The 24850-nt window shown below is 41.6% G+C and overlaps 1 protein-coding gene and 1 long non-coding RNA gene across 6 annotated transcripts in view; one reads left to right on the forward strand and one right to left on the reverse strand.

Annotated features, from left to right (window-relative positions):
* LOC129650174 (uncharacterized) overlaps positions 1–19422 on the reverse strand; it is a 129761-nt gene extending 110339 nt beyond the window's left edge. For 2 of the 3 annotated variants that reach the window (XR_008713648.1, XR_008713649.1), the window contains exon 1: positions 19298–19422. This is a non-coding gene — a long non-coding RNA (uncharacterized LOC129650174). The remainder of the gene's footprint in view (positions 1–19297) is intronic. The other variant, XR_008713650.1, reaches the window with a different exon arrangement.
* A 98-nt stretch (positions 19423–19520) lies between these two features.
* CEP78 (centrosomal protein 78) overlaps positions 19521–24850 on the forward strand; it is a 35230-nt gene continuing 29900 nt past the window's right edge. For all 3 annotated transcript variants that reach the window (XM_055578377.1, XM_055578378.1, XM_055578379.1), the window contains exons 1-3: positions 19521–19950; positions 24249–24421; positions 24513–24585. In XM_055578377.1, coding sequence (XP_055434352.1) covers positions 19698–19950; positions 24249–24421; positions 24513–24585 — 499 coding nt within the window. In that variant the 5' untranslated portion in view covers positions 19521–19697. The remainder of the gene's footprint in view (positions 19951–24248; positions 24422–24512; positions 24586–24850) is intronic.

Below are 24850 nucleotides of genomic sequence, written 5' to 3' on the forward strand. Positions count from 1 at the left end.
AAATTTCCCTATTTCCCCCTGCTAGTTTTCTCCTCCCAATTTCTAAAACACCTCTAGACTAAAAAAACAGAAGTGACAAGCATCATGACTCAGATTAATATAAAATGAAACCCTGTTTGTGTCTGCAAATACATAAAATGAGACACATAAGATTACAAAGAATATCTGTAATATTGAAATGCAATGGTCAAAGTATTAAAATAACATTTATGGTAATGTAAGTGCTGCATATTATTAACAAAAAAACAATATCTAACAGCTGATCTACTACCAAAATTTTATAGTAAATTATATTACAAGATATCTGCAACGACTGTAATGTGATGTGCACAACAGAATCTCTACCCTGAGTCCCCTGACACATTTCTTCCACCGTCAGTATAAGGGTTAACATGTCTATTTCTGATGCATGGCCCCTTGAGAAGAAGTATTGAGAAGATCCCAGACCATTTTAGTGCCTCCCTTGAGGGTCTCTGAATCTAAGGATGGAGGGAAGCTCTGATTCTGGAGTTGTATCAGTACAACAAACCTTAAGAGGTTCCTTGAGACCACTCATAAAATAAGCCTTGAGTCTCTTTCAACCCATTTTTCAAAGTTCTGTACCTAAATATTGCCACTGAATTTTAAAACTCTTGCAACTTGGGTTGGGTAACTGAACTTGCACGGTGATTTCCCTTCTGATAAATAGCACCACATGGAAAGCAAACTAGAGTCTGCAATGCCAGCCTTCGGGAAGTTTGGGGTTGGGGGAGTGGTAAGTATACCCTTTTGAGGATATCCCCCATCCATGACATAGTTGCTGGTTAGAGACAGGATGTTGAGGCAATGGGCATGCCTGTATAATTTCCAGGGCCTTATGTCTGCCTTGGTGCTCAAATCTTAACTCTATTATTAAGTCTTATTGGAGTGTTGCTATCAATGGCCCCTTTTCTTCTTCAGCCCTGATTAGTTCTCACTAATCACAGAATTCAGGCAACTCTAGGGGTTATTGGTGAAACCTAATAATTTCTGGCTATAATCTTCTCCCATTCTGACCTAATCTTATTTCTTCAAGCAGGGCTCCCCTGTTCATCATTAATGGCCAATTGTAGACATAGCTCCAGCATGGACTAGTTATTAGATTTTCCCTTTCATGTTGATGCACAGTTATGATTTCAATTGATTGCCAATAGATTATACAACCCACTCTGCAGGGCCCAGAATATAGAAATAGTTAATGTAGAATATAGAATGTAGAAATATAGTTAATCTAGAATATAGAAAGAGTTAATCTAGAATATAGAAAGAGTACAGAGAACAGGTCAATGGCAGGTGCTTGGAACAATGGCTCTCAAACTCGACTGCCTGTTATGATCACCTGTGGAGTCTTTGAAAAATGCTGAGTCCTTGGAAAACAGTATGGAGGTTCCTAAAAAAAACTAAAAATAGAACTACCATACGATCCCACAATTCCATTCCTGGGTATGTATCTGAAAAAAACAAAACACTAATTTGAAAACAGATATGTACCCCAATGTTCACAGCAGCATAATTTACATTAGCCAGGATATGAAAGCAACCTAACTGGCCATCAGCAGATGAATAGATAAAGAAGATGTGGTACATGTGTGTGTATGTGTGTGTGTATACATATACATATATATGTATAATGAAATATTATTCAGACATAAAAAGAATGAACTTCTGCCATTTGCAACAATGTGGATGGATGCAGAGCCTATTAAATGAAACAAGTCAGACAGAGAAAGACAAATGCTATCTGTTATCACTTACATGTGAAAACTTAAAATTAAAATGAATGAGTAAAGCAAAAGAAAAATAAATTCAGAGACATAGAGAACTAACTAGTGGTTACCAGCAGAAAGAGGGAAAGGGGAGGAGCAAGATAATTATAGGGGATTAAGAGATACAAACAACTATGTATAAAAATAAATACGCAACAAGGATATATTATATAGCACAGGGAAACATAGCCATTATTTTTTATACTTCAAACAGAAAATAATGTATTAAAACATTGAATTGTAATACATACCTGAAACTAATATTGTAAATCAACTATACTTCAATTTTTTTAAAAAGTAAGAAAAATGTTGTGTCCAGAACATATTCCTATCAAGTAAATCTGAATATGTGGAATAGGACCCAAGCATTATTACATTATTATCACAACTATGAAAAAAAAATAAAATGATTATCTCAGTATCTCTTTGGGTGATATGACTACTCATTGCTCTTTAATTTTTTTTAATTTTATTTTATTTTTAAACCTCAAACACTGTATTAGTTCTTTGCAATTTTAGCTTTCTGTCATAACTGTGTATGGCTTTTATGATATGTAAATGATTAATCCATTTTTTATTTAATAATATTCAAATAGGAATAGAGTTGCAAGGCTTCATATTGTTACTGAAATGCAGATCTGTGTACCTGATGGACAATGAGGCCAAATGATACCAAAACATTGGGGTTTGGAACAGAGAAAGGTTTACTGCAAGTCCCACAAGGAGATGGGTGACTCATGCCTTAAAAAACCCCAAACTCCCCAAAAGCTTTCAGCAAAGCCCTTCTATAGGAAAGGTGAGGGAGGGGTGTGGTTAGTTGTTGCAAACTTCTTGGTGTCCAATTCTTTGTTCTTGAGGTCATGTCATGGTCAGGTAATGACATTTCTGTAAATCTCTACCAAACAAACATAATTCTCTGTTCTGACAAGGAAGGGTGAGGTCCCAAGGCACAGACCTTTCACCCTCTAAGGTCCCAATCCTGATTTAAGAGGAAGCAGAGCTAGTTGGGAGCTCCCTCAGGGCCAGTTCCCCAGATTCTGCCAGCTGTCATCACTGAGGGAGCCAGGCACCCAACCCAACTGGCCCTCAGTGTCCTCAGGCCACCCAAAGAGGGGAAGACCAGGTCCCACAGATTGTGGGACCAGGCAGATGCCACTGCTATTAAGTTGCAGAGACCAGGATGGAGGAGAGGTTCACCACTGCCTCAAGGCCTGGCCCAAGGCTAGTGGGTGGCCTTGGTGAGGGCTCTAAAGCCTTGCAGGACACACCAAGCCTGTTCTCTGGGCACCCCAGCTCACCCACTGGCCTACGGCCAGATGAGCTGGAGGGCCTTGGAGAGAAGGCCGGGATCTGCCTCTTAACCTCACTCTCCACCTCACAACCATCACTTAACTGTTGTCTCAATCCCCTCACTAACTGTCCTTTCTTAACAGTTGGTTGCTTGTGGGCAGCACCCACTGCTGCACTAGCAGGCCCACTAATGGGTGGCTCATTGACAGTTGGTTGCCAGTGGGCGGGGCCCACTAAGGTACCAACCGATGACTGAGCAGGACCAATTGTCTGGTAACAGGGCGTAATGATGCATGACAATGGCTGTTTTGTTAAGAGCCTAAGAGCCGAACTCACTGCGCTCTGTTACACCCAGACTGCCTACTCAGGCAGACTGCCTCTGCGATTGGTTGCAGAGGTGGGGATGGGAGAGAGGTTCACTGCTGCTTTAAGGCTTGGGCCAAGGCCAATGGATGACCTTGGTGAGGATCCTGGAACCGTGCAAGACACAGCACCTAGCCTGTTCCCTTGGGCCCCCAACTCATCCCAGGGAGAAGGCCAGGACCGCATCTTACTCCACTGCCCGCCTGATGTCCACCACTCTACCAAGTGTTGTCTGAATGACCGACTAACTGTCGCTCTTTGGCAGCTGGTCGCTTGGAGGAGGGGCCACTGCAGGGCTAACCAATAGCTGAGCAGGACCATTAATAGTCATGTGGTAATCGTTGCCTGGTTATGCGGAGGTGAGGGACTGGCCTTTGGGGTAACTGGTGCATACCAACGGGGTCGTGCTATGGGATGCGAATGGCTGTGTTCTGTTAAAATCTTATAGAAAGACAAAAAAAAAAAAAAAAAAAAATCCCCTGCTCTGAGAAGTACAGGGAAAGGTGATGAGCAAAGAGAGTGGGAGAATCTGAAATAACTTGCTTTTTTCATATAACTTGAGTTTTTCAGTCAAGCACGTGACAACATTACAGGTTGTAACCTGGAGTTTATGAACTTTGGTCAGTCCTACAATCTCCAGAAACTGAGTGGAAGTACTGAGTTTCTGTGAATGTCTTTCTGGTAAAAGATATTCAAAGAGTTAAGCAGATTTTCAAGGAGACTCACAACTCCACTGCTTCAGATTCTTGGTATCTGAAGGTGTGATGTAAGAATCACCTGCATGGGAAATACCATGGGTTTTTGTTAAAATGCAGTTTTAAGTTCTACTCCAGGCCCACTTATTTAGAAATGTTCAGATAAATAAGATACTTTTTAAAAATTAAAAGTAAGTTTCAATTATTCAATGGGTCATGCTAAAAAAAGAAAAAATTTAGTTACTGTTACCTACAACCACAAGGATAAATCTTAAAAGTATTATGCTAAATGAAAAAAGCCAGACACAAATGGTTATGTAATATATGATTCTACTTACATGACATAGGGGAAGAGGTAAGCTTATAATGATGGAAATCTGATCAATGTTTCTCAGGGACAGAGGGTGAGTGAGGGATTGATTAAAAAGGCAAATGGAGAAATTTGGGGGGTGATGAAAACATTCTATATCTTAAGTATGGTAGTAGTTACATTATGTATACATTCGTAAAAATTCATAGATGTATATACCTAAAAGGGGAAATTTTATGTGTGTAAATTATATCTCAATAAAGCTAATTTTAAAAAATTAATTTCATCTGAAATTAAAATTTTGGCATATATTTTAATTTACTGAATCTGTCATTCCTGTCTGATACTGAAGTGAAAAAACTCCTTTTTTAAAAGGAACCTCCAGTAATTTGTAGCTATAGCATACACAGATGTTTCATGACTTCAATGCTAGAGCTCTTCGGTGAACTTAATACTATACCACCAATCCCTAGACAAACAAGATTGTATCACTTGTTTACGATGGCCTGGGTAACTCTGGTTCCCACCTAAAGTGGATTTTTATAGTTATTAGAAGCAACCATGTGCTTTATACCATAGGCTGCCCAGTTTTGCAATGTACAGTGGCTAGCAGGAGGAAATTTTTGTTTTGATCATTTCAGCCTGGCAGTTTCAGACAGTGCTGATGCCTCTTTGTGGGCTGAAACCAGGAAGTCTGGTTGAAAAGTTGCTAATGAAAAGGCAGTAAGGCAGTGTTTTCCTTTCTGTTTCAGAAAAGGACCTACAAACACTAATAACCATCCTTTTGCTGAGGGAACATTGCCACCTAGCAACAGAATCAAGGCTCCAGACCAAGGATACATTCCAGCTACACATTTTCAAGTGCACGGAGTTGCAAGTTTGGCTTTTAGTTGCTTTCCACTTAGCATTTAGGGTCTGTATACTTTCCGTGGAAAGCAAGGGAAAAAAGTCATTAACCAGCAGAACCTAGGTTTGTGAAAAGCAAGTGGAAAAGATCTTTTTAATTTTTTTTTAAAAAGACAGTAATATAAATAAGACTAGATTCCCTTTAGTAAGCACTAGTATGAGGAAAAAATAAGCAAAACTAAATAAACTACATTGAAAGAAACTTCTTCCTGCCAAAAGCTTATGTGTATGAAATTCACATTTATTTTGCAATGAATAAATGTCCAAGTTTCTGATGTATACAAAAGGCTGAATAAAAATGATCAGAAATTAATACATAGAATCTTATATATAAAAACAGCATTACTTGGAAGCATTAAGCTTGGCTTCCTCTTGAAATTCCAGGATTAAGAAAATGTTTCTCCCAAATCTAGCTAATCCCGCAGTCTCCAAACTTATGCCTACAAAATTCACTAAGTCTCCTGCCATGTGTGTTTCTAATATAGGAAACAAATCTTGTCATCAGAGATGAGAAACTAGTCAGAATTTTCCAAGCATTTGATGTGTGCCTTTTTTTTGTTTTTTGTTTTTTTTTGACAAATAGTAACTCCTGGCTTAGCACAACCAATTTTTTAATAAATGTGTTCTTGTGACCTGTAGCAACAAAGATTATATTGCTGTAATAAATATTTACTGTCCTTTATTTGATGCTGAAGAATCATGATTCCAAGGTACTGTGTGGTCTTACAGTTAGTTACTAAGTATGGATATGTTTTATAAATTTGTATAACCTCCATCAATGAGATTATTTCATATAAAAAAATTGAATTTTCAAAGCAGTCACCTCTTTCTTATGGCAAACTTATAATGGGTCATATATAGAACTACAAACACATAAAAGAGAGAAGAGTATCATTATGTCCATTTTACAGGTGAAAAACTGAAGCTTGGAGGGCATAAGTAATTTGGCTGAGATCACACAGCTAGCAAGTGTCAGAAACCACACTTCAGGTGAGGGTGGGATGATTTGAGAGAATAGTATTGAAACATGTATATTACCATATGTAAAACAGATGGCCAGTGCAAATTCACTGTATGAGGTAGGGCACCCAAAGCTGGTGCTCTGGGACAATACAGAGGGATAGGGTGAGGAGGGGAGGTGGGAAGGGGGGGATTCAGGATGGGGGGGAACACATGTAGACCTGTGACAGATTTGCTGATGTATGGCAAAAACCACCAAAATATTGTAATCATCCTTCAATTAAAATAAATAAAATTTTTTAAAAAAGAACCACATTTCAATGCCACTGGCTAGAACTCCAGAGGATGAGAGTTCCTTACTAGCAAGGCAGTAAAAACTTGAAATACTTGGCTACATCTCTACTTAAGCCAGGCTGAAGCAGGTAATGCCTACATACCTAGTCAATCTTCTTCAGGTTGTGTCCTAAAAGAAGTATGCTGCTGCTGCTGCTAAGTCGCTTCAGTTGTGTCCGACTCTGTGCGACCCCAAAGACGGCAGCCCACTAGGCTCCCCCATCCCTGGGATTCTCCAGGCAAGAACATTGGAGTGGGTTGCCATTTCCTTCTCCAATGCATGAAAGTGAAAAGTCAAAGTGAAGTCGCTCAGTCGTGTCCGACTCCTAGTGACCCCATGGACTGCAGCCCACCAGGCCCCTCCATCTATGGGATTTTCCAGGCAAGAGTACTGGAGTGGATAGTTAACTCCAAAGAAACCCACAGCCAGATCTCAAGGACATCTATCCTACCAGAGAAGACTCCAGCTGTCTCAGGTAGGGTACTGGACACTGGGTAGTGTCCCAGTAATCAAATGCTATCCTAAACCAACTACCTAAAACCTGGTGGATTAAAAGACCAACCATATTTCTTCTGCTCATGAATCTGCAATTTGGACAGAGATCAATGGAGACAGCTCATCTCGGCACCAACTGGTATAGCTCAAAGGCTGGCACTGAAGTCACTGAGGGCCTCTTCACTTACATGACTGGTGATTAATACTAGCTGTGGGCTGGAACTTTAGCTGTGGCTGCCAGTCAGAATACCTATATGTGACCTCGTGTGTCCAGGGCTTCCTCACAAAATGGTAGCTGGGTTCTAAAGGTGAGCATTCTTAAAGAAAGTTTCAGATAGAAGTTGGAGTGCCTCTTATGACAACTTTAGAAATCACTTAAGCTCACTGTTGTGCATTGAACTGTATCCCTTCAAAAGACATGTTCAAGTTCTAACCCCCAGTACCTGCGAATGGGACTTTACTGGGAAATTGGGTCTTTGCAGAGGCAATAAAATTAAAATGAGCTCATATTAGGTTAGGCCCTAATCCAGTGACTTGTGCTCTTAGAAGAAGAGGGGAATTTGGAGATGAGACACATAAGGAAGAATGCCTTATGTAACAACAGCAGAGAATGAAATTATGCATCTACCAACTAAAGAATGCCAAGGATCTCTGGCAAACACCAGAAGCTAAGAGGCATGGACAGATTTTCCCTTGTGTTAGTCTCTCAGTCATGTCTGACTCTTTGCAATCCCATGGACTGTAGCCCATCAGATTCCTCTGTCCATGGGATTTCCCAGGCAAGACTACTGGAAGGGGCAGCCATTTCCTTCTCCAGGGGATCTTCCCAACCCAGGGATTGAACCCAGGTCTCCTGAACTGCAGGCAGATTCTTTATCATCTGAGCCACCAGGGAAGCCCAGATTTGCCCTCAGAGCTCTCCAAAAAAACTCAATCTTGCTGACATCTTTATTTCAGACTTCCAGCCCATAAAAGAATAAATGTCTGTTGTTTAAACCATCCAGGTACTTTGTTATGGCAGCCCTAAGAAGGTAATACAATCACATCTGCTGCATTCTATGCATTGAGACAGCCACAAAGTCCAACCCAACTTTAAGGGAAAGGTAAACAAACTCCAAATTTTAATGGAGACTGGCAAAACTCTGGAAGAGACTGTGGAATTTGAAATACTGCTATCTTCATTTTGGGGAAATACAATTTGCCGCAAGAAGAAAACTCCAATCCATAATACTTGACCATCTTTGGGCAGCTGCTTTGCTGAACTCTATATCCTGGACTACCTAAAGTTTTCAATATATTCTTGACTTGATGTTGCAAAGATATTGAGATTAGAATTCACTTCTTACTACATTGTGTGCTGGGGTTAGTTCATAAGTGAAGATTTATCCTATATACATATATATATATTCCCTCAAAGACAGTAAGAGCTGCAAACACTTTCCTTTTTTTTTTTTTTCCACTCCTACAAAAAGAGCTTTGAGTGGACTTTTGTATATGGTTTGACATAAAAACTGGTGACAATCTAGCATGTTTATCCATTTGTACCTAATTTAAAAAATTTTGTGATCCAAGAAGCTGGGGTCTGAGGATGTTGTGTCCTCTTTACTGACAAGATGCAGCCAATTCATGCATTTTGGCTGCCGTGACATGAGAAATCGGTGTGAGCCTTGATGGTGAATAAGCCCAGGTCCAGGAAGTTCCATTCCCCTTGTCTTTAATGTCAGTGACACCTGCTAAGGAAGAATTCTTCCTACTCTCTGTACAACTCCGAAGAAATGGATGATGGCCCCTGGGTTATACCACCTGTGAGCCCAGGGAGTGGACACAGAGCACTAGAAAATGTTCCCTAGTACCAGTGTCATCCTCTTTCTGCCATTATGCAGCCGATGAAAGTGAAAGTGGAAAGTGAAAAAGTTGGCTTAAAGCTCAACATTCAGAAAACGAAGATCATGGCATCTGGTCCCATCACTTCATGGGAAATAGATGGGGAAACAGTGGAAACAGTGTCAGACTTTATTTTTTTGGGCTCCAAAATCACTGCAGATGGTGACTGCAGCCATGAAATTAAAAGATGCTTACTCCTTGGAAGAAAAGTTATGACCAACCTAGATAGCATATTGAAAAGCAGAGACATTACTTTGCCAACAAAGGTTCGTCTAGTCAAGGCTATGGTTTTTCCAGTGGTCATGTATGGATGTGAGAGTTGGACTGTAAAGAAAGCTGAGTGCTGAAGAATTGATGCTCTTGAACTGTGGTGTTGGAGAAGATTCTTGCAAGTCTCTTGGACTGGAAGGAGATCCAACCAGTCCATTCTGAAGGAGATCAGCCCTGGGATTTCTTTGGAGGGAATAATGCTGAAGCTGAAACTCAAATACTTTGGTCACCTCATGCGAAGAGTTGACTCATTGGAAAAGACTCTGATGCTGGGGGGGTTTGGGGGCAGGATAAGGGGATGACAGAGGATGAGATGGCTGGATGGCATCACTGACTCGATGGACATGAGTCTGAACTCCGGGAGTTGGTGATGGACAGGGAAGCCTGGCGTGCTGGAGTTCATGGGGTCGCAAAGAGTCGGACACAACTGAGCGACTGAACTGAACTGAACTGAACTGAGCTTTACTTTTTTTACATGTTCCCATACAGACAAGAGTTGGGGAAAAGGAGTTGGGCATCTCTCCGAGACAATTCCCCACTCTCCACTTGGGACACTAGCGCCCTCAGTATAGAAATCCTGTCTGGCTGTTCTACAACTCGGGTGTGTATGAAGATAACAAAAACAAGACCACAGTCCCAAGTGACACCTCAATTACAGCCACGAGGCTGAGGTACCCAGGTAAGCCACACCTGGGTTCCTGAAACCAACAGAAACTGAGATCATAAATATGTGTTGCTTTAAGCTGCTAAATTTTGTGGTAATTTATTATGAAGCAATATATGATATGTACTTATTTGCATCTGGCTTTTTTCAGTCGACATTAAATTTGTGAGAGTCAGCCATATTTTTGCATATAGCAAGAGTTCATTCACTTCCACTGTTTACTGTAGTATTGAAGTTACCACAATTTATTCCCTTCGTGGCCCATATTTGGGTTATTTCTCGTTTGGGACTATATGAATAGTGCTTCTTTGAACAGTCTTCTGTGTGTTTCTTGGGACATATATGTACATAGACCCACTGAGGATACCCTAGGAGTGCAATCGCCAGGTCACAGGCTAGGCATCCATTCAGCTGCCCACAGTATGGCCAGCATCAAGTGCTGATACCAATTTCCTGCTCCGCTAGCAGTGCATGGAGTTCCAGTTGCTCCACGTCATCAACTCTCTTTCTCATCTTAGCTATACTGATGTGGTGATGCCTATAGTGGTATCACATTGTGGTTTTAATTGCATTTCCCTGATTAATTATTGTTTGCTTTAATTACTTAACTTCCACTTCCCTCATTAGGATGAGCATCTTCTCATGTTTTTTGATTATTTTGGATATTCTCCTTTGTGATGTGCCTGTTCAAGCATTTCCCATTTTTCTGTCAAGTGGCCTTTTACTTATTGGGTTCTTATACAAACTGGAATCAAGTTCTTGTTAGAAACAGATATTGAAAAGACTTGTCATTCTTTGATTGAAAAAATCCATTTATTGAAAAACACTGTACTGTCACCTTTGTCATATATGACCATATATGAGTCTAAGTTAAAACCTTTCTCTTCTATTGCTCTATTTCAATTCTGTGTCAACACCACATTGTTGTAATTATCATAGCTTTAATGAGTCTTGTTGTCTGATAGTGTGAGTCCTCCAACTTTATTCTTATTTTTCATGTCTTACTATTGCTTGGTCCTAAGAATCTCCAATTTAGATTCAGTTTGAACTTATTCACACATTCGCACACACATATGCACACACACACACACAGGGATTCTGACTCCTGTTGCAATGAATTTGTAAAATGTGTGGAGATCACTGATTTTCCTATTGCATCAAATCTGCAGTAAGTGTGGAGATTATTGATTTACAATGCTGAGTCTTGCAATCTATGACCATGATATATTTGTCCATTTATTTACATATGATTTAATTTCTCCCAGTAAAGTTTCTCAGTTTTCTGTGCAGAATTTTTGCAAACTTTCCAGTATACTTATTCCTAGGTATGTGATTTAAAAATAAAAACAAAATACTTTTACTATAAAATAAAACATAGCTTAAAGGAACCATGTAGACAAATTTATAGCTTAATGATTTTCCAAGACAAATTCCCTTGTAATTGACACCCAGGAGAAGAAACAGAACTTTGCCTAAAGCCCCTCCATATGTCCTGATCCAATTATAACTCCTTTCTTCCAAAATATAATCATTTTCCTAACTTTTATAATTAGTTTTTCCTTAAACTTCTTTATAAGTGTATCACCCAACTTTACTTCCCTAGACAGCATGGTTTAGTTTTGCCTAGTTTTAAATAATGATTTTTTTCTCTTTTAGTCTACAGGTCACTTTTTCATTCTCTTATTGCCCTTCAATTTATCTGCTGAAGAAAGCAAGGCATTTGACATGTAGTGTTTCCCACAATACAGGTTTTCCTGAATACATGTCCATGGTGAAGTTCAACACATTTCTCTGTTATCTGTATTTCCTATAAATAGGAAACTGATCAATCCTTTTGGAAAGACTATAGATACTGATGTATTACTTCATCAGGAAGCAGACAACATCTAGCTCTTTTCTTTCTGTGATGTTAGCAACCACTGATACTCAGTGACTAGATCTGTTAATTCATTAGAGTTTGCAAAATTATGATATTCAAATTCAATCATTTGTTTTTCTTTTATGGGCTGAAATACTTTCCTCTTTTCCCATAGAAACTGTCCCACAATTTCTAAAAGTTCTCAAAGGTGAAAAAGTTTACACGACATTTATCAAGTTTGCAAATGCCAATAAAAATGCTAAGGCAACATTGTCCAAATTGCAATCTTCTGTGAGATCACCCAAATTTAAATATATACACACATTCTAAATTCAACTTAAGATATGTGACATGTTTTGGCCAATGGAGTGTTAGTAGACATGATGCTAGCCGAAGCCTTAAATGGGATTGTGTGGTTGGGCTCACCTCTTGTGTTTCAGTGAACTCTGTGAGAAGACCATGCCTAGGAGCCGCAGCCCTACAGTTGGGCTCCAGAGTAAGATATGTGGGAAAGACCTCAAAACTACACAAAGCATGGAGCAAAAACATCCACTTAGAGGTCTAGAGGTCTAAAAGAGAGACACGGCGGCTAGAGCTCACAGGTCCAAGAAAAATAAATCTGTGTTTGTGTAACTGAGTTTTGGGACGATTCATCCTAAAGCATTATCATAGCAAGAGCTGACCAATACAACATTCTCCAAATCATGGTTATGTAGATGGCTGCCACCATGCTTACATGTAATTGTGTACTCAAATTTTGAGACTTCTTGGTACCTCTCCAACACATTTTACACAGTTAAAGTTTCCCCAAATAAGTTTAGTAATGTACCATGAAGATGTCTCCCGAAGCTTTTATTAAATGTAATGCAAAGTCTTTCTATTCATTTTCTGCTTGTAGGTAGTTAAAATGCTTTTCATGAATCTAAAAGGATGGAAAATTGTAAAGAAACATCTTTGTGGATAGGTGTTATTCACAAGGTAAAATTACAAACAGGCATTTCACTGAGTGTAGAGCACTGATGTCATGGCGCCTCTAAATGCCAAATGAACAAAGTCACTTAATAAATAGTGAATCCTCCTCGATCCACTTGAGAGGGAGAACAAGCTGTTATGGAATGGTAGAGAAATGCTCTTAACAGCTATTTACAAGACCCTGTGAGCTTGGATACTGTGCAGCCACAAAGCAACCTTTGTCTAAGGCAATGGACTATAGAAACTTGAACGTGGAAAAAGTGAAAGAATGAAAGAATGCTCTTCTTATGGTGAGTCATTCACTCATTCACCAAATATTTACTGATTATAACACTGTTATAATCATAACTGCACAGAACACAGAGATGTACCCTGGCTCTCAGGGAGGTTAGACAACAGAGGGGGAGATATGATATAGATGACTTACAGCAGTTCCACATATATTCTGTTTAACTATTTACAAGTTGAGAGGAAAGAAGGGATCCATAGCATGCTTGGATTCTCAGTGAAGTTTTCCCAGAGAAGGACGTGTAAAATACACTGACTAAAAAAAAAAAAATATATATATATATATATATATATATATATAAAATAAGTAGATAAGGAAGGGAGCAAACATGCAGAGACAATTAGACCCATTTATTTAAAAAAAATCGAGAAAGTGAAATTAAAGTCAAATTACAGAGGGTCTTGAATGCCAATCTTAAGAGTTTGGCTGTATTGGTTGGTAATGGGTGTCATGGATAGTTTGGAACAGGGCAACTGCATAATCAAAGCACCTTGGGAGGTGTAATAAAGGATATAGGCAAGAAGGTGGGACGACCTGAAGCAACCACCATAATTCAGGTATAAAATAATAAAAGGCAAACTAGCGTAATGGCAACATAAATGGAAGGGAGAAGTATGAGAGATGTTACAAAGAAAAACTGTCAGGGCTTAGTCATTGATTGGATACATTCATTTATTCATTCAACAAATGTTGTCAGTGGCTGAGCCAGTCACTGGGGATGTAGGAGTAAGCAAAATAGACATGATCTCTTCCTCATGGACTATAAGGTAACACCTGTCTAAAAACGGATGTGAAATATGATGAAGGCTATAAACTAGAGGTGTTATGCGAGCTTATGATACGGAGATCTGATGACGTAAGTCAGGGGATGCTTTCTTGATGAAGTGATGCATGAAAAAGAAGAGATAAGGAGGATGAGGAAGAATTCATCAGGTGCAAACAAAACAGGACACTCCATGCAGAGGGGACACCAGGGAAAATGTGCTGCTGTAAGTATGCGGGACTGAAAGGAGGCCACTGCGGGCTGGACGACTGAGAATGAAAGGGAATGAGGCGCAAGAGCAAGATGAGGCTGTAGAGACCATGCTTCATCATGTCCAGCAGACATCCTGCTCTGCAAACTAGTGCACCTAGAATGCCAGTGCACAAGAGGGACGCTTACTCTAGAATGCAACTCGACACACTGCTTCTTTCATCAAGAAAGCCCTGCCTGTTGAACTAAACAGTATACCTCGCGGCGATATGATTTACATTCGGAAGCAAGCTCCTTATCTTGGAGAATGGCAACAGTTCTCAACCAGCAGCCAGTCAGTGACTCCATATTTTTGACCACTGTGAGGAGGTTTGTCTTTATCCTAAGAACAATGGGAAGTCACAGAAGAATTTTAAGAGGCGGGGGTAGTGGCTGCATTATGGAGAATGAACTGGAAGGCAGCCAGGGTTAACAGAAGAGGAGGAAGTTGGTGTGTGAAATCTCACTTTTCCTGGTGAAATAAGAGGTATTCTCTTCAGATGAGAGAGCAGGGACATCGAATAGTCTAACAGGACAGGACAAGAGTAGAGGAGATTTGGAAGTGTCATTGTGAACAATCATAAGTAAGGGAGGGGAAGAAAGAAATGGGAACCACATAAGACCAATAACATAGGCTGTCAGAAATAAGACAGCCTATGTTATTGACATAGCTCTGTGACCAGATCCAAAAAAACTCGGTGCTCTGAAAGCAGGTGTGAAGATGAATGTTACAGATGAACAGAAAGCATCAGCACCAAGGTTTCATGGGAAGAGAAACAGCTTGGCAGTGTGGGTACATTGTTGGCATCATGGACCAGGGTCGAGTACAGGCACTAATAAGAGGCAAAATGATAATCTGTATTCTAAACTGTAAGTCAAACTTACACTCAGCAGACCCCTGAAGGAGGACAGCCATTTCTTGTACCACTCAGTAGGCCTGTCCCTCCCAGCTCAGGTCCCTACAGAGAAGCCAAGGCATTTTGTCTGAGCCAGACATGGACCTAAATTGTCAGAGGATCCCAGAGGTGCTGTGGGAAGGCAGCTTTTGCTCATCATGTCCCTAGAAATATGTGGGTAGAAAACATCAGATGCTGAAAGAGGAACCAACACTACTACTAAGCCATAATTAAATATAAGTAGGGGAGATAATAGGCTTCCATGGTAGCTCAGCTGGTAAAGAATCCACCTGCAATACCGGAGACCCCAGTTCAATTCCTGGGTCAGGAAGATCCCCTGGAGAAGGGCTAGGGTATTGCAGTATTCCTGGGCCTCCCTGGTAGCTCAGATGGTAAAGAATCTGCCTGCAATGCAAGAGACCTGGGTTCAATCCCTGGGTGGGGAAGATCCTCTGGAGGGCATGGCAACCCACTCTAGTATTCTTGCTTGGAGAATCCTCATGGACAGAGGACCCTGGTGGGCTACAGTCCATAATAGGTTGCAAAGAGTCAGACAGGACTGAGCAACTAAGCACACGGGGAGAGAATATCAGACAAACTTTGAAAGAAATCCTGCCAGATAGAACACAGTAAGCTCCAGGAAAATAAGGTTTAAATTAATATGTTAAATGACTAACTAATATGATGAAAGCTTGCCTGATCTGCATCTGCAGTAATGACTTGTATGGAGAAGAGATGAAAATGTTCCAGTAATCATTAATCAGCACTTCGTCTGTACCAACACCATGCCAGACATAGGGAATACAAGGATGAATGAGACATGGTCCCTGCTTTCAAAGGGCTTACTGTTCATGGAAGGAAAACCATCTAAAAAGATGCTGGGAATTCCCTGGCAATTCAAAGGTTAAAATTCTGTACTTCCACTGCAGGGGGCATGGGTTCAATCTCTGGTCTGGGAACTAAGATCCCACATGTTATTTGGCAGTTATAAATAGATTTATTTATAAACAATTAAATAATAAATTTATAAATAAATGATTAACAAATAAAAAGATGCTTGCCACTGGAGATATGAAGTATTTTGACACGGGGATGTCAGGGAGTAGAGTAGTGAGGCACCAAAAAAACAGAAGAGAGAAGAGGATTAGGGAAAGAAGGCCTCCCAGGGAAGCTGGTCCCCAACCTGAGGCCAGGAAACCAGTGGACATCAGCTCACTGAAGAGCAAGAAGAGGGTCTTAGTAAAGAAGCATCATCCGTAAAGGCTCAGATAGAAATGACAGAACATCAGAAATTTCAAGCTGTTCCACACATCTAGAGAAGACATTCAGGAAGGAATGGAGCAAGAAATAAGACAACAGAGGTAGTCAAATCATGATGGAGCTCATATGCCAAGCTAAGGAATACAGACCTGATTGCTGAGGACAAGGAGAAATGTATGGCTTTCCAGGAAGCAGTCTGAAGTTCCAGGAGGAACTGGAGAGAGAGAGCTTTGTTAGAAGGCATCACCCTGGAGGGGGAAGTTAAGCCTGAGCAGAAGATAAGATCACCCGGAGAAACTGAAATGTCAAAAGGGGTGCACACTGAGGATAGGAATCTGAAGAATACCAACATTTAAAATGGGCCAACATTTAAAATGGGTAAGCAAGAGACTTCTGAGAGTGAGACTGAGAAGAAGGAATTAGAGAGGGATAAAAAAATCAAGTGGTTTGATGGAAAACACAGAAGAGGGAGCTTTAAGAAGATAGGAGACAATTACATTAGATGATGCTGGAGAATTAAAAAAAAAAAAGGATGCCACAATAAAGAAATTATACTGAAAATTGGAAACAATTTAAATTACCATCAACAGGAAATTATACAAATAAATTATGGTATTTCCCTACTTGGGACTTCTATACATCAAGGGAAATACATGAACTACACCTTCATATGTCAGCATGGATGAACCTAGGAAAGGTTCATAACACTAAACAAAGCAAGTAGCAAAAGAAAACATAGTAGAATATTATATGCTGTTTAAGAATAGTTACAAATGTAGCATAAATATAAAGATATCCTTTGTAGTGATGAATACCAAGTTCCAAAGAGTGGTTATCCAAGGTCAGCTGGGGAATGGTTGTGATTGGGAAAGTCTCCAACAGAAATGGTAATGTTTCATTTCACAAGATGATTGAAAGATAGAGGTAGTGTTTGGCTATATTATATTTTGAGCATGTTGTAGGTAAAAGTCATTACTGACCACATCTAGGAAATTTTAGTGTAGCATATGTGCCCATGGAGAAGGCAATGGCACCCCATTCCAGTACTCTTGCCTGGAAAATCCCATGGATGGAGGAGCCTGGAAGGCTGCAGTCCATGGGGTCGCTGAGGGTCGGACACGACTGGGCGACTTCACTTTCACTTTTCACTTTCATGCATTGGAGAAGGAAATGGCAACCCACTCCAGTGTTCTTGCCTGGAGAATCCCAGGGACAGGGGAGCCTGGTGGGCTGCCATCTCTGTGGTCGCACAGAGGCGGACACGACTGAAGCGACTTAGCAGCAGCAGCAGCATGTGTGCCCATGTTAGTAGTAGGCAGAGGTATTCAGAATGCAATGGGTAGAAAAGGAATGCTGTAAACATAACTGCAAGGCCTGATCAGAGGACTACCACTGTTCTAGAAACTGGATACGAATCCAACGTCTAAGCCCAATGTTAAAAGATAAACTGAGGCATATTTATAATTTTAAAAGTTTACTTGAGTGAAAAGAGATTCAATTCAGGCAGCACCAAACTGGAAGTGGTTGGGTGCACTCCACCCACAGAAGCTGCAGAGATTTTTACTGTAAAAGGGTAGAAGCAAAGTAATTATTGATCTGCGACCGTTCTATAGCCTAGTTGGTGATTTTGTGACTGGTTGTCTTTACTGGTTTTTGTAACCGAGACATTTATAGGCTTAGGTTTTGGTTTTTGTAGGTGGCCACATGAGTCTAACGGCCACATCAGTCCACTGGAGCCACCTCAGTCTACCGGCCTCTTTGCATAGTTAATCTAACACCAACTGTCTGAATTCTTCCTCTTAAGTTACTTAACTTCCTATACCTCAGTTTCTTTTGCAAAGTGGATGTGAAGTGAAGTGAAGTTGCTCAGTCATGTCCGACGCTTTTCGACCCCCCGGACTGTAACCTATCAGGCTCCTTGGTCCATGGGATTTTCCAGGCAAGAGTGCTGGAGTGGATTGCCATTTTCTTCTCCAGGGGATCTTCCCGACCCTGGGATCGAACCTGGGTCTCCCGCATTGCAGGCAGACACTTTACCGTCTGAGCCACCATAATCAGTAGTAAATTCTCTGTGGAGTTGTAAGGAAAATTGGATGACTTCATACTAAAACAGTGCTTAAAACTATGTCTAGGAGACAGAACTATACCAACGAAGGTCCATCTAGTTAAAGCTATTTTATTTTAAAAATAAAAAACTTTTATTTTCCAGTAGTCATCTATGGATGTGAGAATTAGACCATAAAGAGGGCTGAGGACCAAAGAATGGATGCTTTTGAACGGTGGTGTCGGAGAAGACTCCTGAGAGTCCTTTGGACTGCAAGGAAGTCAAACCAGTCAATCCTAAAGGAAATCAGTCCTGAATATTCATTGGAAGGACTGATGCTGAAGCTCCAATACTTTGGCCACCTGATGCGAAGAACTCTTATTGGAAAAGATCCTGATGCTGGGGAAAATTGAAGGCAGAAGGGGACGACAGACGATGAGATGGCTGGGTGGCATCACCGACTGGATGGATATGAGTTTGAGCTGAGCAAGCTCAGGGAGTTGGTGATAGACAGGGAAGCCCGGCATGCTGCAGTCCATTGGGTCACAGAGTCGGACAGGGCTGAGCGACTGAACAGCTGAACTGAACTAAACTGCTGCTGCTGCTGCTGCGTCGCTTCAGTCGTGTCCGACTCTGAGGACACACAAAGTGCTAGTTACCAGACATAGTCATCATTATCAGTTCGAAACAAAATGATTATTAGTAATTACGATAATGTTCTTAATGCATGGAACACGTCACCATTTGCCAACAACTGCGTCAAGTAGGTAGAAACTAGAGAAGAGTTCTCTGCAGAAATTAACACACACATGACGATTTAATGATCCACAGGTGTCTCTCATTCAGCCGTACATGCATCCTTACCGAGTGTACTCCCTCTCTTGGGTGGTGCAAACACAGACACTTACCGGGAGTTTAGACCATTGTAAAATGCGTTGATACAACCATATCTCACTTTCATTTGGACCAGTAAACGCTTTTTGTAATTCCCGAATGCCCTAAACCACCTACCTTTTGCACCGCCCTCTTCTTGAAGCTCCCGCCCCTGATCCTCCGGCACTGTCCCCACGGGAGGCGGGGCAAGCGTGCTGACGCACGGGGAGCGCGCTGACGTATTCGTGCACCCGCCCTCAGGCTTGAATCGCAGTCCCGCGCCGCGGAGAGCTATGAGGCGGGCGCCAACGGCTGGTGCCGTGGGGCGGGAGGCAGCGCGGAAACGCGGCACCTAGGGGGCGACCTAGCTGGGGCCCGGGGCGCTGAGTCTTCTGGCGGATCCGCCCCTCCTGCCCACGCTGAGCGGCAGGAGCCGTCTGGCGGTGGGCGCCCAGGAGCCGGGTAGCGACCCGGGGCCCCGAGGCGGGGTGCGGGCATAGTGTCCGCAGCCTGCGTCCCCCTCGGCCGCGCTCGGGCCATGATCGACTCGGTGAAGCTGCGCCGCGACAGCGCGGCCGACTTCTTCTCGCACTATGAGTACCTGTGCGCGCTGCAGGACTCCGTGCCGCTGCCCGCAGTGCGCGCCTGTCTGCGGGAGGGCGTGTTGGACTTCAACGCCGACCGCCTCCGCGTGGCTGACTGGGCGCCGCTTCTGAGCACCCTCAAGAATGATAAAGATCTGCCCTTGATTTGCATCAAGAGCTTCTTCCAGCCGTGGCTTGGCGAAACAGGTTTGTAGTTCCGTCTTTCAGGGGCCCCTATCCGCGCTGCGAGGCGGAGTTCTAGATGGTGCAAGGTGGAGCCTGGGTACTGGAAGGGTTCCCAGTGCCCCTTGTGTGTACAGAAGATGAAGCATGCGGCCTAGGACTCCTGCCGGCTCCGCGACCCTGGTCGAGTGCCTTAAGGATCTCTGTGTTCATCTGTTAACGTGGGCTTCGCGTGTCTGTGGTGGTTGCAGGATTCACTTCTGTTAATGCACAGTTTGGAGCCTTGTTAATTGTTCGACAGATGTTACCTGGTCTATTGAATAACTTTGCCTTGTACAGAACAAAGAGATTAGGAAGTTGATATATCCCAGCTTCATTTCCTTTTGATTGAGACAGGACTCAGAAAAGAGAGAGAGAGAAAAAAAAAAGTTGTATCACATAGTGGAAAGAGCACAAATGTGAAGGCTGCTTAGGGTTTGAATTCCAGAGCTTATACTGTCTGTTTCCTGGGCAGGTTACTTTTCAACTGCAATCTCCACACTTGTAAAATGACATTAACAACCACTTTTTCCATGGGTTCTTAGATTTAGGCAGGTTATGTGTGTAAAGTACCCTTGCACATGAATGAGTTCAGTCATCTCCTGCCTGGGTGATCTCCCCTTGTACCAGGCAGCAGATAGATACAAGCGCTGTAGTCAGTACTCTCAAAGAGTGAGTTCTGGAGTTACAGAGCATAGGTTTTTTTAATTGAATTTTTAATTTTATATTGGCATATAATTGATTTACAGTGTTATTGTAGTTTCAAGTATACAGTAAAATGATCAGTTACATATATGTGTGTGTGTGTGTGTGTGTGTGTGTATCTCTCTCTATTCTTTCTCAGATTCTTTTCCCATACAGGTTATCAAGTAGAGTTTTCTGTGCTATACAGTGGGTTCTTGTTGGTTATCTATTTTATATATAATACTGTGTATAGGTTAATCTCAGGCTCCTAATTTATCCTTCCCCTCCACCTTTCCCCTGTGCAATGCACAGAATCTTGGAAGAAGAGGTTCAGAGTAGGTTTCTGGAGGCGGTACCATCCTTTCTAAGGATATGTAGAAGCTTCTGGGGTGGCAGGAGGGAGTAGTTTGTGTCAGAGGTTGAGAAATATAAGAAAATATGGCAAAACTAAGGTACCAGAGTGGAACTCAGGGTTTGGGAAAGAGATGAGAATTGATACTGGAAATATCGTGGGGCCAGACAGAAAGGGGCTTTGTTTGTCCTGTCAGAAGGTTGGTTGTTTATCCTGAAGACTGTGGGAAACACTAAGAACAATGAGATGGACTTTTGATTTAGAAGTTCACTCTGACCTCCATGTGAAAGGCAGTTAATTGGATGCAGATGAATTGAATCTAAGGGTCCAAATTAAGTTATAAATGGTTGGACTGGATTTTAGAGATCAATGATTCAGAATGGGTGGGACCTAGTGACCAGTTAGATAAAGGAAGGCAGCAAGCTTGGGTGAAAAGCCACATCTTTCTGAGAGATACAGAGCACAGTAGGAAGGGAGTGGGGATGGGGGGAGGATATTACTTCATCTTCAGTGGTTTAGAGCCAACTGGTAAACAGGTCTGGGCCCAAGGTATAGATCTGGGTTTTGGGGAGGACAGGTGTTTGAAGGCATGAGGTTATGCACAAAGAAGATAAAATGAGTTATAGTTCTGAGATGGTTTTTAAGTGGACACACCTGAGAATGTTTATGAATTAGAGAAAGTAGCTGGCAGAGGAGATGTGTGTAGATCTAGGAGAGGAAATGATTTGTTTTTAAAAACCTGAATGCTTATCACGTACCTGGCCCTTTTCTAGAATCTGGGGTTCACACCATCTGTTACCTCTTCTCCAAGGACAGCTCAGCTCATCCCCTGGTGAAAGGAAGTCAGATTATTCTCTGCATCCCATTCAGGTGTAGGAACTGTTGCTTACCTCTGAAGGCACTTACTTAACCAGAGTAATAACTTAAAAATCAAAAGAAATTACAGCTGAAAGGGACTTTAAAGGCCACTGTACTTAATTTTCCCTAATATTTTGCATTGAATATAAGAAAAATATATGGCAGAAAAAATTCTCTTCATAGTTCCTTCACTGAACTTTATGTCTTGCATCCAGTGGGTCTAGCTTTTGGCCTCTTCCTAAATTTGCTTCTTTATCCATATTATTACATTTTGCCTGGACTATTGCAGAAGCACTTAGGTGGTTTTGCTACCCTTGGGCTTAGTTGTCTAAGTCCATCTGCCTACTCAGCTTGAGTGATGTTCTAAAATAAAAAGATATGTTTAAAACAATGCTTGCAATAGCTTTCCCACACAGGATTATTGCATGTTAGTTGCACAGCTTGTGTTTTGCACAGAGGGGTGAAATCTGAACTGTGCTCTGCCAAGCCTCATGGGGCTCTTTGGCCCGGTGGAAGGATTCTTTTTCTAGTCATTCCCTTTATCTAACTGGTCCTTCAGTAGCGGGGCTCCTTTTTCTAATCAGCAGCGGCACCCTTACTGAGCCAGTGGTAGCCCCAGCCCTATGGTATAAAAGCCATACTCTCTCCCAGACTTGCTTCAGCCAACATCTCTATTATTTTATTTTTTTAATTTTCAAATGTTCAGAGCAGTTTTATTTTCAGTAGCCCCAAAGTGGAAACAACTTAAGTGTCCATCAGTAGGTTTATTGATAAATTGTAGCATGTCCTTACAACAAAATACCACCCAGCAATTAAAAGGAGTGAGCTATCCACAACAGCCTGAATAATTGTTGTTGTTCAGTCGCTCAGTCATGTCCTACTCTTTACGACCCCATGGACTGCAGCTTGCCAGGCTTCCCTGTCCTTTGGTATCTCCTGGAGTTTGCCCAAACTCCTGTCCATTGAGTCAGTGATGCCATCCAACCGTCTCATCCTCTGTCATCCCCTTCTCCTCCTGCCTTCAGTCTTTCCCAGCATCAGGGTCTTTTCCATGAGTCGGCTCTTCATATCAGATGGCCAAAGTATTGGAGCTTCAGCTTCAGCATCAGTCCTTCCAATGAATATTCAGGACTGATTTCCTTTAGGATTGACTGGTTTGACCTCCTTGCAGTCCAAGGGACTCTCAAGAGTCTTCTCCAAGACCACAGTTCAAAAGCATTAATTCTTTGGCATTCAGCCTTCTTTATGGTCCAACTCGCACATCCATACATGAGTACTGGAAAACCATAGCTTTGACTAGACAGACCTTTGTCAGCAGAGTAATGTCTCTTCTTTTTAATACACTATCTAGCTTTGTCATAGTTTTTCTTCTAAGGAGCAAGCATCTTTTAATTTCATGGCTGTAGTCATCATCCTAAGTGATTTTGGAGCCCAAGAAAATGAAGTCTGTCACTGTTTCCATTGTTTCCCTATTTATTTGCCATGAAGTGATGGGACCTGATGCCATTGAGTTTTAAGCCCGCATTTTCACTCTCCTCTTTCACCTTCATCAAGAGACTCTTTAGTTCCTCTTTGCTTTCTGCCATAAGGGTGGTATCATCTGCATATCTGAGGTTATTGATATTTCTCTCGGTAATCTTGATTCCAGCTTGAACTTCATCCCAGCATTTAGCATGATGTAAGTCTGTGTATAAGTTAAATAAGCATGGTGACAATATACAACCTTGATGTATGCCTTTCCCGACTTTAAACCAGTTCATTGTTCCATGTCTGGTTCTAACTGTTACTTCTTGACCTGCATACAGGTTTCTCAGAATAATTACTCTGAGTGAGAAAAGACAGACCAGGAAAAAAAAAAAAAAAAAAAAGACTACATACTGAATAGTTTCATCTATAAAACCCCAGAAAATAAACTAATCTATAGTGGCAGAAAGCAGCTCAGTGGTGGCCTGAGACTGGAGTGGAGTGACAACGTCTCTATTTTAATTTGTTTCTTCTCCCACTTGTACCCCTGGCCTTTTACGTCCCCACCTGCAGTATTTACAGTGCCCAGCAGGTGTCCGGTTTGAATGTCTTCACAAGGGTGCTCCCTCTGCAGTTAATCCCTCTCCCTGTCCATCTCTAAGTAGTGTCATCTTTCTAGATTCAGCTTCAGGGTGATCATGAAGCCATCACTTAGATATAACTTTTTGCTTCCATAGGAACCTCTGTACATATAGATTATCTTTCTATATCTCATGTAGTTAAAGTTTTGAGTTTACATATGTCCATCCTTAAAGAGGGTTTAAAGGGCAGGAGTCATTTCTAATTCTTAGCCCAGAGTGGATGCTTTTTAATGATGATAAAATGTATGGTTGAAGTCACTCATTTTACAATAATTTTGCTTTAGCTTCTGACAGGAATAAAGTTTACAGAAGTCGTGTTCCTGCAATAAGAAATAAAGACGTGACCTTCCAGTTGTGTAAAGCTCTTAAATGCTGTTTAAGTGCGTCAGGTGCGCTAAGGAACCTGGAGCTAAACGGGCTAGTTCTGAGAGAGAGAGACTTAACGATGTTGACAAAGGTAAGCCTTCAGCGAGTCCTGCCAACATTTGATAGTTGCTTTGGGGGGAAACTAAACCAATAAAATTTTGAACTTTTTTTCCTCATTAAAGGGATTGAATAAATCGGCCACTCTGGTGCACCTGTCTCTTGCGAATTGTCCGATTGGAGATGGAGGTTTAGAAAGTGAGTGTCAGTCTTGAGTTTTCCCATCAGACTGGTCTTGTGATTCATTGCACCCCATGTTGATTCCTGTCTACCTTTCAATGGTGCTGTCCCCAGCTGGATTGTTTCCCGTACCTGCTCGTACTGTGGTCCGTTCTCATTTGTACCATGGAAGTCTGTCATGCTGGATACTCTGAGCACTAATTTTACTTCAGTTTGCATTAAGCCCGAAACCACACATTTTGTATTTTCTGTTTTTTGTGTTTGTTTATATTTTTGTGGTTTC

This window comes from Bubalus kerabau, chromosome 4, assembly GCF_029407905.1.
Source record: "Bubalus kerabau isolate K-KA32 ecotype Philippines breed swamp buffalo chromosome 4, PCC_UOA_SB_1v2, whole genome shotgun sequence".
In the NCBI taxonomy this organism is placed as follows: Eukaryota; Metazoa; Chordata; class Mammalia; order Artiodactyla; family Bovidae; genus Bubalus; species Bubalus kerabau.